The sequence below is a fragment of the Myxine glutinosa genome, chromosome 10 (assembly GCF_964187855.1).
Source record: "Myxine glutinosa chromosome 10, kmMyxGlut1.1, whole genome shotgun sequence".
Lineage (NCBI taxonomy): Eukaryota > Metazoa > Chordata > Myxini > Myxiniformes > Myxinidae > Myxine > Myxine glutinosa.
In genome coordinates this window covers 131,432,859-131,449,414 of record NC_136270.1, presented here as the reverse complement: position 1 = coordinate 131,449,414, position 16,556 = coordinate 131,432,859, and the positions used below count along the sequence as shown (strand labels likewise).

Below are 16,556 nucleotides of genomic sequence, written 5' to 3'. Positions count from 1 at the left end.
GGAGTGCTCGCATAAGAATGGCAAGATAAGTTAGTCAGGTTCACTATGTTTTTTCGTTCAAAATCATGGTAGATTAGCAAACCTATACATTTTTGGAAACGTTATTACATGGAAAATCTGAAAATCAATGTTTACATTTGCCAATTCCGACCAATTCGATTCGACCAATTCGACCAATCGACCAATTCCATTCGACCAATTTGACAATTCGACCAATCGCTTCGATCGACCATTCGACCAATTCGATCGATTCGATTCGATTCGATTCATCGAATTAGATTCGATCGACCATTCGACCAATTCGATTTGCCAATCAATTTGACCGACCTTTGCTTGTGTGGAACGGACTGTGAAAACGATGCGGACTATATTGTCGGATACGACACACAGGACAGTGATGACGAACTCTAAATGGCATATTCTGTAATCGTGTATGTTTGATGCCATTGACCGCCTGTGTATATTTTGTCATTGACTGCCTGTGTAGATGTGAAGTTATACTGACTGCATGTGTATATATGATTTTGCTGACTGCCTGTGTATGTTTGGTGATATGAATTATTGTGACACATTTTGATGTTATTAACTGCCTGTACAAAATGATAACATGTATTTGATTATGCAACTTATCGCGAATATAAAGACAGTATTTTGCAATTCAAAACCTTTGATTCGTGTCTTACCATTCCCCATAGCACTAATTTGATACTTTCATTGGATTCCTTGTCCCTGAAAATATAGGTTTAGTATATATTTAAAAGTTTTTAGGGTAATTAGAGGCAGAAATAGAACAAAATATGTATTTTACAGTGGCCATTTTGAAAATCCAAAATGGCCGCCATACAGGTATCTCTCCAAATGTAAACATTGATTTTTAGTTTCCTTATGCTATAACCTTTCCAAAAATGTATAGGTTTGCTAATCTACCATGATTTTGAACGAAATATAATTTATTGACATAGTGAACCTGACTAAGTTGTTTATACACGTTAACATGGCGTTCGGTCAAGGAGAAAAAACCCCGTGGGAAATGGGACATTATTAGTAATAGCTGGCGAAGCCGGTGTTGTCAATAAACGAGTACGTATTATGTTGAAAACCTGATTATGCCTTGGCTCGAGAATCCGAAGCGCAGTGGGCGCAGCCATCTTGCGGAGGCGGAAGTATGCATAACAAATTTAAAACGTTCATTAGGAGTTTCTTTCACCCGTCGTCGTTTGATTCACAATCTTATGCACCTCCGATGTATTAATAAAATAATTTAAGACCAACATCGACCCGCACGGGCCTGGTTATCTTCAACAAAACGCGTCACCAAACACCGGACCCAATGAGAGTCGAGCATTTGCAAAAATATTTCTAAAATGAAAGCGCTCAATGGTGGCCGCCATCGACCGGATGCGGAAGTTTGCATAAAACAATTGCGAAAAAGTTCAATTGGAGTTTGTTTCACCCGTCGTTCTTTGATTCACAATCTGATGAAACCTCTAATTAGTAATTAAAATACGTTAAGACCAACCTCGTTATCTTCAACGAAAATCGTCATCGAACACTAGAACCAATGAGATTCGAGCATTTAAAAAAATATTTTTTTACAAGCTTATTACGCGTTTCGGACGGTGAAAACGGCGTCAAATATTCTAACATTGACGAAGAATTATTTTTTAGAAATCTCGTGGCCGTCGAAGAACCGAATCAGCCAATCAGCGCCCTCGATACAGGACATCTTACCAGCGCCCTCGACACGTCTGCGACGCCGGGAACGAGGTTGGTACAAAACAACCGAATCACGCGTAAGCATATGCAGCATATGCTTATGCTGCTCGAAATAGCAGCAGCAGTAGATGTCCCTGGTGATGGGTCATGTTTTTTTCACTGTTTGAGCTTGAGAATTTTCCTACTTCTTAAAATAGGCCTTAAGCTAGCACATCCTATCGTTACTTCCTTAAGCTTCTTGTGACATTTATTGTATGCAGGTATTGGGGAGGACTGTCTGCTCTTCTCTTTTACCAAGTCTTACCAGGTACGGTACCTACTACACCTACCTACTACCAACTACCTACCTACTACCAACTACCTAACCTACTGATGCCATGGTGATGGGTAAAATAGTGGCAAGAGGTATGCAGGTATTGGGGAGGACTGTCTGCTGTTCTCTTTTACCAAGTCTTACCAGGTACGGTACCTACTACACCTACCTACTACCAACTACCTACCTACCTACTACCAACTACCTACCTACCAACTACCTAACCTACTGATGCCATGGTGATGGGTAAAATAGTGGCAAGAGGTTTTGGCTTCGCCGGCTCATTGCGGCTTTGCAGTCGGTACTAGTAATATTGTTTTGTAATAACAATCATAGCCGGTGAAGCCGGTGTTGTGAATGAACGCGAACGTATTATGTTGAAAAACCAGATTTTGCTGGATCCTTTGAGAATTCCAAGCTTTGACGCACCAAATCACTCAATGGAAGCCGCCATCTTGCGGATGCGGAAGTATGCATAAAAAAAATTGCGAAAAAGTTCAATAGGAGTTTGTTTCACCCGTCTTTGTTTGATTCACAATCTAATGCACCTCTAATTTGTAATTCAAATACTTTTTTGTATACAGAATCGAGGCTCGCGAAAGAGCTGACATTTACTTCACAAACAAATCAACCAGACAAACAAAATATATAAAAAGAGGGAGCGGAAGACAAGAGAAGGGGAAGCACACAAGCACATGAGAGCACACAACATTTAAGAGCAGGGAGATGTGTGGGAGGGAGAGGGCTTGGGGGGAGGAGGCGTGGGAAGGGGGAGGGGGTGTGGGAGAAGTATAAAACACAAGGACACCAAGGACTTCCAGGACAGAAGTTGGTATTTCAAAAAAGTGGAATTGGGGTGAAATTAGCAGGGGTAGAAAAGATCAAGGTTTTGGATGGGGGAAGATAAGAGATGGTGGTGAACAGCTCTTTTAAAGACCTGGATGGAGGAGTGGGATTGAAGAGAGTGAGGGAGTTTGTTCCAGAGGTGGGAGAAAAGAGGAATGAAGGTGAGCAGAGAGTCTTGATTTTGGCAGTTTGACCATAAGAGGGTTGCAGGCAGATCTTGTGCGACCTGTAGGAATATTTGCTGGACAGAGCCCAGAGAGAGCTGGGGGGAGCAAGGCCAGAGAGGAGTCGGTAGAAGACGGAAAGACCACCAACCTGCCTGCGGTGAGTGAGTGAGAGGCCCTTGGAGTTAGTTTCATCGCGGGAGATTCCAATGATTCTGAAGACCAACCTCGTTCCCCGGGCCCACACGGACCCTGGTTATCTTCAACGAAAATCGTCACCAAACACCGGAACCAATGAGATTCGAGCATTTGAAAGAATATTTCAAAAAAGGTTTTTAACACGTTTCGGAGGCTGAAAACGGCGTCAAATATTCTAAAATTGACGAAGAATTATTTTTTAGAAATCTCGCGGCCGAAGGGGATAGTTTTTCACGGCCGGAAATATCCGAAGTTGAGACGGAATTCACCGAATTAATCAAGAAGGAAATTTTATAAATTTTAATCTCATCCAGAATGCAAATGGTGTCATTTTGAACTCGGTACGGTACCTACGACACCTACCTACTACCAACTACCTAACCTACTGATGCCATCGTGATGGGTAAAATAGTGGCAAGAGGCTTTGGCTTCGCCGGCTCATTGCGGCTTTGCAGTCGGGTACTAGTATTATAGTATTATCATTCGTTTTGTTATTAGAAGCGTCCTTGGAAAAACGCCACAATAAAGCTAACTTAACACGAATATACACCTCAACACAAACCCCATTGGTGCGGAAAAACCCTTTGGATGGGGGTGGGTTTTTTTTTTGGTTTTTTTGTATACAAGATCGAGGCTCGTGAAAGAGCTAACATTAATCACACAAAAAGACAAACCGACACACAAAACACAAAAAACAAGGGGAGCGGCAGACAAGATGGGGAGAGAGGGGGAAGGACACAAACACAACATTTGAGAGCAGGGACATCGGGAGGACTTGGGGGGAGGTGGGAGAGGAATAAAACATATGAACACTGCAAGGACTCTGGGGTGAATTACCGGGGGTAGAAAAGATCAAGGTTTTCGATGGGGGAAGATAAGAGATGGTGGTGAACAGCTGTTTTAAAGACCTGGAGGGAGGAGTGGGATTGAAGGGAGTGGGGGAGTTTGTTCCAGAGGCGGGAGAAAAGGGGAATGAAAGAGTGAAGGTGAGCAGAGAGCCTAGACTTTGGCAGTTTAACCATAAGAGGGTTGCAGGCAGATCTTGTGCGACTTGAAGGAATATTGGGGGGACAGAGCACAGAGAGAGCTGGGGGAGCAAGGCCGGAGAGGAGTCAGTAGAAGACAGAAAGACAACCAACCTGCCTGCGGTGAGTGAGTGAAAGGCCCTCGGAGTTGACTACATCACAGGAGATTCCAATGATTCTGAAAGCTTTGGCCTCAACAGCATGAAGCCGAGCAAGGTGTGAGGCAGGAGCACCAGCCCAGAGGGGGGAACAGTATTCCATTGAGCTGCGGATGAAAGCCTTGTATGTGGTGAGGAGCTCAGGTGTGCCAAGGAAGGACCGCACGACGGAGGATGCCCAGTCGGCGACTGGCTTTGGAGGCCAACTTGGAAATGTGGTTTTCCCAAGAAAGATCATGGCAGATAGTGAGACCTAAAAGCTTGAGCGACAGAATTTCTTGGAGAGAATTGTTGAGAAAGTAGATGGGAGGGTTGTCCAGTCGGTCCTTTCGGAGAGACATTGTAAGAGTGTGAGATTTGTCAGGATTGAAAGACATGTTCCACTTGTTTGACCAGTCTGTGATTTTGTCCAGGTCTGCAGAGAGTGAGGAGGCTGCAGACTGCCGATCTGAGGGATGAGGAATGGAGCGGCAGATAGTGGAGTCATCAGCAAAGAGATAGAGAGGATTTTCCAGAGAGTCGGAGAGGTCATTGATGAAGACCAGAAATAGCACAGGGCCCAGAACACTGCCTTGGGGAACTCCAGCCAGAACAGGAAGGGAAGATGAGAGAAATCCATTCAGGGCCACACGTTGCCTACGACCAGAGAGGAAATCCGCAAGCCATGAGTGGAGATTTCCCTGAATACCATAGGAGGTGAGTTTGGTGAGCAGAGCTGGGTGCCAGACCGTATCGAAGGCACGTGATATGTCAAGTGAGACAGCTCTGATTTCCTGTTTGGCATTGAGGACCTCCATCCATTGTTGAGACAGCAGAAGCAACATGTCCAGAGTAGAATGACCTGGTCTGAATCCAAATTGATGATCAGAGATCAAGCCATTGGAGAAGAGGAAGGATTTGATATCTGAAGCGGTGATGGATTCCATGACTTTGCTGATAATTGGGAGCAGGCTGATTGGTCTGTAGTTGCAAGGATCTGTTTTTGCACCTTTTTGTGTAAAGCGGTAATGTTTGCTGATTTCCAAGATGTTGGCAGATGACCTTGAGCAAAAGAGAGGGTGAAAAGAACAGAGAGAGGGTGAGATAGAGCGGCAGAGCAGGATTTTAGGACCCGAGGGCTGATGCCATCTGGTCCAGTTGCAGAATCAGAGTCGAGGTTTGATAAAAACTTCTCCACCTTGTCAGGAGAGAAGGACACAGAGTCCAGGAGCAGTTGGGTTCGACTGGGAAAGGTGGGAACAGAGAGAGATGGGTTTGGGACACAAGATTTTGAGGCAAACACAGAGTTGAGGCATTCGGCTTTGTCACGTGCGGTGTCAACTGTGTAGCCATTTGAGGTAAGGGAGGGGATGGAGGGGGTACAAACACCAGAAACGGACTTGACCAGACGCCACCAGGATTTGGAGGAAGGAGACAGGTTTGAGAGTTCAATCTTGAGTGTGGAGAGATAGTGCTTCCTGGCACTCCTGAGGGTAGAAACACACTTGTTTCGAGCTTGGGGGGAATGAATGCTCTACGACCTTCATTGTGTGACCCTTAGTCCTCCTGTCAAGTTTGGTTGAGATTAGATAGGTAACGATCGAATGCATCGCAGTGAAAAATCGTCAGACAGACAGACAGACACCAAATTGCGTCTTTTAGTACAATTGTAGGTATTCCAGTTGATATCATCGTTACAAACCAATCTGGTACTCCATACTCTCTCGGCATCTTCCACAATGCCTCTGTATTCACAGTGTCGAACATTATTCGGATGCAGCAGTGACCTCTTGGTGAGGATAATGTATATCGGAGGTTATCTTGTTATAATTGAGCAAACATATATGGTTATGTTTGTTTATATGCGACCAAAACGTCTTCTTCTTCTTCAAATAAATTAACACCCAAAACACAGTCTGTGAACCCTTAATTACGTTTCGACTGCTGAGACCCCTCAGACTTTTGACGACCCTTTAAGTCCCCCAAGACCCTTAACACCACCAAGACCCCTGAAGACCCAAAATATCAAAAAACCCAAAAGACCCTGAAGACCCAAAAGCCGCTGAAGACCCAAAATACCCTGAAGACCCCCAAAAACCCAAAATACCCTGAAAGGCCCTGAGGATCCAAAAGACTCTGAAGACCCAAATGGCCCCGAAGACCCAAAAGACCCCGAAGACCCAAAACACTCTGAAGGCCCAAAACACCCCGAAAACCAAAACATGCCGAAGACCCAAAACACCCCGAAGACCCAAAACACCCAAATATCAAAATACCCAAAATACAAAAAGACCCCAAAGACCCAAAAGACCCAAAATACCCAGAAGACCCAAAACACCATGAAGACCCAAAACACCCTGAATACCCAAAACACCCCGAAGACCCAAAACACATGAAGACCCAAAATATCCAAAGACCCAAAATACCCCGAAGACCCAAAAGACCCAGAATACCCCAAATACCCGGAAGACCCAATAGACCCCGAAGACACAAAAGACCCCGAACACCCAAAACACCATGAAGACCCAAAACACCTTGAAGACCACAAAGACCATGAAGCCCGCAAAGACCCCGATGACCCAAAACGCCCCAAAGAAGCAAAATACCCCGAAGACCCAAAACACCATGAAGACCCCAAAAACCCTGAATACCGCAAAGACCCCAATGACCCAAAACACCCCCAAAACGCCAATTACCCTTAAAGGCCCAGAGGATCCAAAAGACCCCAAAGAGCCATAACATGCTGAAGACCCAAAAGACCCCAAAGACCCAAAAGACCCAAAAGACCCTGAAGACCCAAATACACCGAAATGGTCAAAGATGCCTATCCCTCTGAAACGACATCTGGTGAGGCACATGGAGCGCACCAGTACATTGAACACCACAAGAGGTATGAAGGATCTTTGATCTGAAGCTTGGTTGTCTGCGACGTAAGGGTGAAAGGTGCGAGGAGAGCTCGGCGGGTGAAGTACCAACCGAGAATGAAGGTGTGGAGGTTGAAAGAGGTGACAGTAAGGGAGGCATTAAAAGAGAGGCTGAGTAGGGTCGAGGATGATGTGGTTGAGCTTGAAAGTGGTTGGATGTCAATTGTCAATGAAAGCGAGTCTGTTGGGAGCCGTTGGTGAGGTATGTGGATGGACAAAAGGACCACCGAGGCACTCGGAAACATGGTGGTGGGATGATGACGTTGGAAAGAGGCTTGACGTGAAGAGGAAGAAGTTCAAGGAGTGGCAGAAGGTGAAGGGTACGGGAGCAGAAACAGCAGAGCATGAAAGTTATAAGGCAGCCAGGAAGGCTGCAAAGAAAGAGGTAGCAAAGGCGCAGGAGGCATGTAGGAAAATGTTCGGAGAACGCTTGGATTCGGAAGAGGGTCAGAGAGCGGTATTCAGGATTGCAAAGCAGATAGCGAAAGAGAGGTGTGATGTGATGGGGGTGAGTTGCTTGAAGGATGAAGTGGGACAAATCGTTGTCGACCCAGATGGAATTAAAGGAAGATGGAAAAGATATATGGAAATGCTGTTGAATACAGAGAATGAATGGGATGGCAACATGGAGAGTAACCCAGTTTTAGGACCGGCAGAGAAGATAACTGAGAAGGAAGTTGAGGAAGCGATAAAAGCGATGAAGGGTAGAAAAGCGGGAGGGCCAACGGGAGTTGTGGGAGATATGTTGAAGGCAGCAGGAAGTTGGGGTGTGAAGAGAATGACAGAGATCTGTAATCTGGTGGTGAAAGAAGGCCGCATTCCAGTGGATTGGGAACTGAGTACCCTCGTCCCTCTATACAAGGGGAAAGGTGACCCTCTGGAGTGTGGCTCGTACCGAGCGATAAAGTTATTGGAGCATGGAATGAAGGTCTTGGAAAGGGTGTTGGAGAGGAGGATAAGGAAGAAAGTGAAGATCGACGAAATGCAGTTTGGATTCATGCCAGGAAGAGGAACGACAGACGCGCCTTTCATTGTGAGGCAGTTGCAGGAGAAGTACATGGAGAAGAGGGAGAAGTTGTTTCTTGGGTTTGTTGATCTGGAGAAAGCATTCGATAGGGTACCACGCAAAGTATTGACATGGGCATTGAGGAAGTTAGGAGTGGAGGAATGGTTGATCAGAGTAGTGATGGCAATGTACAAAAGAGCGCGCACAGCTGTAAGGACGAAGGACGGGAACAGTGGTGAGTTTGAGGTGAAGGTGGGAGTGCATCAGGGGTCGGTACTAAGTCCACTACTATTTGTAGCTGTGATGGAGGTGCTGGCTCAGAACGTAAAGGAGGGTTTACCGTGGGAGTTGTTGTATGCAGATGATCTGGTGTTGATTGCGGAAAGTATGGATGGACTGAAGGAAAAGATGAACACGTGGAAGGAATGTATGGAGACAAAAGGTCTGAAGGTGAATATCGGAAAGACGAAGGTGATGGCAAGTGGTAAAGCATGTGGTGAGGTGGAAAGAACTGGGAAGTGGCCCTGTGCTGTGTGTAGGAAGGGTGTCGGAGTGAACTCCATTCAATGTACAATGTGCGCTGAGTGGGTTCATCAAAAATGTAGTGGCCTGAGAGGGTCATTAACCAGTGTGGCAGCTACATTCAAGTGTAAGGTGTGCACAGAGGGAGCTGCAGATGGAGGAGATGTTGAGTTGGATCTTGGAGACGGCGTGAAGCTGGAAGGTGTGAAAACATTTTGCTACCTCGGAGACATGCTGAATGGAGAAGGTGGATCAGACTCGGCAACGGTTGCTCGAGTGAGATGTGCATGGAAGAAGTTTCGGGAACTGAGTGGCGTGCTGATGATGAGGGGAGTGTCGTTGAAGCTGAAGGGAAAGGTGTATGCTGCATGTGTGATAAGTGTTATGATGTATGGGCCCGAGACATGGGTAATGAACGTAGAGCAGCAACGAAGGTTGGAAAGGGTGGAAATGTGAATGGTTCGACGGATGTGCGGAGTATCGTTGAGAGAGAGGAAGACAAATGATGAATTGCGAAAGATGATGGGAATAGAGCCTGTGATTGATGCTGTGAAGAGGAACAGGTTGAGATGGTTTGGTCATGTGTTGAGGAAGGATGAAAGTGACTGGTTGAGAAGAGTGATGGAAATGAATGTAGAAGGAAGTAGAGGACGGGGAAGACCGAGAAAGACTTGGCTAAAGATGGTGGAAGAAGAAATGCGGGCAAGGGGGTTAACAAGGAGAGATGCAGAAAATAGGGCAAAATGGAGAAGATTGTCATGGGGACCGCAAGGCTAACCCCCGCTCTTGCAGGGAAAATGGCCTTTAAAATGCATGTTGTTGTTGTTGTTTTTTGATCTGAAGCTGATGGAAATGAAGCTAGACTCCGAGGAATTACCATGTTTTGGATGTTTGGTTAAAACCCAGCTGGATCGTTAATGATCTTCAAGGAACAGAGTGATTTCCGTGCCCTGAATCGTAACGTCTACATCCAATGCCTTTGTAATGTAATTAAGAGTAATGCAGGTGTGGTTAACCATTCATTCCCTCCAGACAACTTGGAATAGGCATTAAACTCTGAAATGGCAACACCAGGTACATTCTCCTGTCTTACTGTGGAAAAATAAGAATAAAAAAGGTTTATACACTGACAAATAAGCATACTAGGTATACACACTCAGGTATACCATACAACTATATACTCAGGTATACCATGCCATTATAACTCAGGTTTACCATGACAGTATATACACTCAGGTATACCATGCCACTATATACTTAGGTATACAATAACACCATGCACTCAGGTATACCATGACACTGTATACTCAGGTATACCATGACACTATGCACTCAGGTTTACCATGATCCAAAACACTCAGGTGTAGCATGATACAATATACTCAGGTGTACCGTGATACTATATACTCAGGTATACCATGTTATTATACACAGGTACCATGTTATTATACACTCGGGTATACCATGTTATTATACACAGGTAAACTGTGCAATCTGCTCCTACTTCACTTTGAATATCAAGGTTTGGTCATTTGGTCATTTCCTATTAATTCAAATTATTCTACCAACTCATAGGGTATGTTGAAACTACCCACCTTCATTGCCTCTTCGATATCAGGTGCATTTTTAAATGCCAGCACTACGGTCGTAACACCAGCTGCTGCAAGCATCGCCACACCTGTTCGGAGAGCCTCCTCGTCAGTCACCACTTCCCGTGTCACAAACACCGCTACTCGTTGCAGAAGTGGGCCTGACCGTACCCTTTTGAAAGAATGCCGGGCCACGTGCATCATAGCTTGGCCCATCTCGGACTTGCGGCCACGTGCAGCCGTCGTGGAACCCGAGAGCTCCATCAATCTCTCCAAGATGGCGGTTTGTTGCACTTCCTGGCCAAGGCGCAGCTCCAAAGAGACACCCGACGGTCCGTACTTCATCAGGGCAATCCTAGCACCACGTGGGCACGTGGAGTAGGCCAAATGCATTTGTTCGACAAGGAATGAGAACAAAGGCGCAGCTTCCGGGACCATGTTCGAGTCCATAGCTAGTACAAGTTCTGTAGGGTAGACAGGCTGCTGCAATTTACCTGTGGTAATTGGAAATGGATGGATAAGGTGTGAGTTCAACACAGGCAGGGAGACTATACGATCATCACGTGGACTCTCTTTTTCATTAGAAATTCACCTCCGTCGCAATAAGGGACAATGCGGCCTACTTACCTTGACAGCAAGCTGAAAGAGAAAAACCGAGAATGCACATTAGATTCCATTTCTTATTACAATCAAATGGTGTAATCAACGAAGTAAAAAATTACTTATTGCAATCAAACGCTGTAATCAACGAAGTAAAAAAATACTTATTGCAATCAAATGCTGTAATCAACGAAGTAAAAAATTACTTATTGCAATCAAATGCTGTAATCAACGACGTAAAAAATTAATTGTGGCAATCAAATGGTGTAATCAACGAAGTAAAAAATTACTTATTGCAATCAAATGCTGTAATCAACGAAGTAAAAAATTACTTATTGCAATCAAATGCTGTAATCAACGACGTAAAAAATTAATTGTGGCAATCAAATGGTGTAATCAACGAAGTAAAAAATTACTTATTGCAATCAAATAATGTAATCAATGACGAAAAAAATTACTTATGGCAATCAAATGGTGTAATCAACGAATTAAAAAAATACCTATTGCAATCAATTGCTGTAATCAACGAAGCAAAAAATTACTTATGGCAATCAAATGGTGTAATTAACAAAGTAGAAAATTACTTATGGCAATTAAATGGTGTAATCAACAAAGTAAAAAATTACTTATGGCAATCAAATGGTGTAATCAACGATGAAAAAAAAATAGTTAGGGCAATCAAATGGTGTAATCAACAAAGTAAAAAATTACTTATGGCAATTAAATGGTGTAATCAACGATGAAAAAAAAATAGTTAGGGCAATCAAATGGTGTAATCAACAGAGTAAAAAATTACTTATGGCAATCAAATGGTGTAATCAACAAAATAAAAAATTACGTAATGGCAATTAAATGCTGTAATCAATGACGAAAAGAATACTTATGGCAATCAAATGGTGTAATCAACAAAGTAAAAAAATACTTATGGCAATCAAATGGTGTAATCAACAAAGTAAAAAATTACTTATGGCAATCAAATGGTGTAATCAACAAAGTAAAAAAATTACTTATGGCAATTAAATGGTGTAATCAATGACGAAAAAGAAATACTTAGGGCAATCAAATGGTGTAATCAATGAAGTAAAAAATTACTGATTGCAATCAAATGCTGTAATCAACGAAGTAAAAAATTACTTATGGCAATGAAATTGTGTAATCAACGAAGCAAAAAAATACTTATTGCAATCAATGCTGTAATCAACGAAGTAAAAAATTACTTGTGGCAATCAAATGGTGTAATCAACAAAGCAAAAAATTACTTATGGCAATCAAATGATGTAATCAATGACGAAAATTTTTTACTTATGGCAATCAAATGGTGTAATCAACGTATTAAAAAATACCTATTGCAATCAATTGCTGTAATCAACGAAGCAAAAAATTACTTATGGCAATCAAATGGTGTAATCAACAAAGAAAAAAAACTTACGTAATGGCAATTAAATGCTGAAATCAATGACGAAAAAAATACTTATGGCAATCAAATGGTGTAATCAACAAAGTAAAAAATTACTTATGGCAATCAAATGGTATAATCAACAAAGTAAAAAATTACTTACGGCAATGAAATGGTGTAAACAACGATAATAATAAAAAAATACTTAGGGCAATCAAATGGGGTAATCAATGAAGTAAAAAAAATATTTATGGCAATCAAATGGTGCAATCAACAAAGTAAAAAATTACTTATGGCAATCAAATGGTGTAATCAACAAAGTAAAAAATGACTTATGGCAATCAAATGGTGTAATCAACAAAGTAAAAAATTACTTATGGCAATCAAATGGTGTAATCAACAAAGTAAAAAATTGACTTATGGCAATTAAATGGTGTAATCAACGACGAAAAAAAAATACTTAGGGCAATCAAATGGTGTAATCAACGAAGTAAAAAAATTACTTATGGCAATCAAATGGTGCAATCAACAAAGTAAAAAATTACATAATGGCAATTATTAAATGCTGTAATCAATGACGAAAAAAATAGTTATGGCAATCAAATGATGTAATCAACGAAGTAAAAAAAATACTTATGGCAATCAAATGGTGTAATCAACAAAGCAAAAAAATACTTATGGCAATTAAATGGTGTAATCAACAAAGTCAAAAATGACTTATGGCACTGAAATGGTGTAATCAACAAAGTAAAAAATGACATGGCAATCAAATGGTGTAATCAACAAAGTAAAAAATGACTTATGGCAATGAAATGGTGTAATCAACAAAGTAAAAAATTACTTATGGCAATCAAATGGTGTAATCAACAAAGTAAAAAATGACATGGCAATGAAATGGTGTAATGAACAAAGTAAAAAATTACTTATGGCAATCAAATGCTGTAATCAACGAAGTATAAAATTACTTGTGGCAATCAAATGGTGTAATCAACAAAGTAAAAAATTACTTATGGCAATCAAATGGTGTAATCAACAAAGTAAAAAATTACTTACGGCAATGAAATGGTGTAAACAATGATTTAAAAAAATACTTAGGGCAATCAAATGGGGTAATCAATGAAGTAAAAAAAATACTTATGGCAATCAAATGGTGCAATCAACAAAGTAAAAAATTACTTATGGCAATCAAATGGTGTAATCAACAAAGTAAAAAATTACTTATGGCAATCAAATGGTGTAATCAACAAAGTAAAAAATTACTTATGGCAATCAAATGGTGTAATCAACAAAGTAAAAAATTGACTTATGGCAATTAAATGGTGTAATCAACGACGAAAAAAAAATACTTAGGGCAATCAAATGGTGTAATCAACGAAGTAAAAAAATTACTTATGGCAATCAAATGGTGCAATCAACAAAGTAAAAAATTACATAATGGCAATTATTAAATGCTGTAATCAATGACGAAAAAAATAGTTATGGCAATCAAATGATGTAATCAACGAAGTAAAAAAAATACTTATGGCAATCAAATGGTGTAATCAACAAAGCAAAAAAATACTTATGGCAATTAAATGGTGTAATCAACAAAGTACTGATCTTTTCTACCCCCGCTAATTTCACCCCAATTCCACTTTTTGAAATACCAACTTCTGTCCTGGAAGTCCTTGGTGTCCTTGTGCTTTATACTTCTCCCTCCCCCCCCCCCCCCTTCCCATGCCTCCTCCCCCCGGGCCCTCTCCCTTCCACACATCTCCCTGCTCTCGGATGTTGTGTTTGTGTGCTTCCCCTTTTCTCCCCATCTTGTCTTCCGCTCCCTCTTTTTGTGTATTTTGTTTGTCTGGTCGATTTGTTTGTGAAGTAAATGTTAGCTCTTTCACGAGCCTCGATTCAGTATACAAAAAAAAAAAAAAAAAGTAAAAAATGACTTATGGCACTGAAATGGTGTAATCAACAAAGTAAAAAATGACTTATGGCAATCAAATGGTGTAATCAACAAAGTAAAAAATGACTTATGGCAATGAAATGGTGTAATCAACAAAGTAAAAAATTACTTATGGCAATCAAATGGTGTAATCAACAAAGTAAAAAAATACTTATGGCAATCAAATGGTGTAATCAACTACGAAAAAAAAAATACTTAGGGCAATCAAATGGTGTAATCAACAAAGTAAAAAATGACTTATGGCAATCAAATGGTGTAATCAACAAAGTCAAAAATTGCTTATGGCAATCAAATGGTGTAATCAACAAAGTAAAAAATTACGTAATGGCAATTATAAAAATGCTGTAATCAATGACGAAAAAAATAGTTATGGCAATCAAATGGTGTAATCAACAAAGTAAAAAATTACTTATGGCAATCAAATGGTGTAATCAACAAAGTAAAAAATGACTTATGGCAATTAAATGGTGTAATCAACAAAGTAAAAAATGACTTATGGCAATGAAATGGTATAATCAACAAAGTAAAAAATGACTTATGGCAATAAAATGGTGTAATCAACAAAGTAAAAAACTACTTCGGGCAATCAAATGATGTAATCAACAAAGTAAAAAAATACTTATGGCAATTAAATGGTGTAATCAACAAAGTAAAAAATTACTTATGGCAATCAAATGGTGTAATCAACAAAGTAAAAAAATTACTTATGGCAATCAAATGGTGTAATCAACAAAGTAAAAAAATTACTTATGGCAATCAAATGGTGTAATCAATGACGAAAAAAAAAACTACTTCGGGCAATCAAATGATGTAATCAACAAAGTCAAAAAATACTTATGGCAATTAAATGGTGTAATCAACAAAGTTAAAAACGACTTATGGCAATTAAATGGTGTAATCAACAAAGTAAAAAATGACTTATGGCAATCAAATGGTGTAATCAACAAAGTAAAAAATGACATAGCAATGAAATGGTGTAATCAACAAAGTAAAAAATGACATGGCAATGAAATGGTGTAATCAACAAAGTTAAAAATGACTTATGGCAATGAAATGGTGTAATCAACAAAGTAAAAAATGACATGGCAATCAAATGGTGTAATCAACAAAGTAAAAAATGACTTATAGCAATGAAATGGTGTAATCAACAAAGTAAAAAATTACTTATGGCAATCAAATGGTGTAATCAACAAAGTAAAAAATTACTTATGGCAATCAAATGGTGTAATCAACGACGAAAAAAAAATACTTAGGGCAATCAAATGGTGTAATCAACGAAGTAAAAAATTACTTATTGCAATCAAATGTTGTGATCAACAAAGTAAAAAATTACTTACGGCAATTAAATGGTGTAATCAACAAAGTAAAAAATGACTTATGGCAATCAAATGGTGTAATCAACAAAGTCAAAAATTACTTACGGCAATTAAATGGTGTAATCAACAAAGTAAAAATGACTTATGGCAATCAAATGGTGTAATCAACAAAGTCAAAAATTACTTACGGCAATTAAATGGTGTAATCAACAACGAAAAAAAAAATAGTTCGGGCAATCAAATGGTGTCATCAACGAAGTAAAAAATTACGATTCAAGAATTTTTTGTGGTGAAAAATAGCGAATAACTTACGGCAGTTGTTGCGCAGCAATTCCAGGGTGTTACATCTCTGTTTGGAAAAAGGAATAGTCTTCAACATAATATAAAACAAAAGGCAATTAATTCCAGGAAGCAAAGGTCAAAATCGTCTCTTTTTTTTTTTAAACAGGTAACTTACCGACGTTTCTGTTAACCCCGGCTGGCCCTTCTGACCCTGGATCGAGACGTACAAAGAAAAAGAGAAAAGAGATAATCAAAGTGCTGAGTTTGAATAATTCAATTAAACCCAATATATCGTTTTTGGGGAATTAATCTGCTCAAAGGATTGTTCAACTAAGATGGAGGATCACTATGGCGAGTCTCCAACAGGAAGGAGTTATGGGAATATTACCATAAAACCAGGAGCTCCAGGATCTCCCGAAGTGCCAGGCGATCCTGAAATTCCAGCGTTTCCCTGTGAATGGAGAGCAAAGACCTTTTCATGAAGTATTTTTCACCCAGACTATCTGTGTGCCCATTAAACCAAGATCAATCGGATAGATCAATCAAAGACAACACTGGATCATAAATACACACAAAG

At 40.5% G+C, this 16,556-nt stretch overlaps 1 protein-coding gene across 4 annotated transcripts in view; it reads right to left on the bottom strand.

The window, feature by feature from the left end:
* Positions 1 to 16,556, bottom strand: part of LOC137433372 (collagen alpha-4(VI) chain-like) — a 282,309-nt gene that overhangs the window by 56,719 nt on the left and 209,034 nt on the right. For all 4 annotated transcript variants that reach the window (XM_078786122.1, XM_078786124.1, XM_078786123.1 and 1 more), the window contains exons 33-37: positions 16,368 to 16,430; positions 16,155 to 16,190; positions 16,010 to 16,046; positions 11,068 to 11,079; positions 10,447 to 10,934 (exon numbers count right to left, since the gene is read on the bottom strand). In XM_078786122.1, coding sequence (XP_078642248.1) covers positions 10,447 to 10,934; positions 11,068 to 11,079; positions 16,010 to 16,046; positions 16,155 to 16,190; positions 16,368 to 16,430 — 636 coding nt within the window. The remainder of the gene's footprint in view (positions 1 to 10,446; positions 10,935 to 11,067; positions 11,080 to 16,009; positions 16,047 to 16,154; positions 16,191 to 16,367; positions 16,431 to 16,556) is intronic.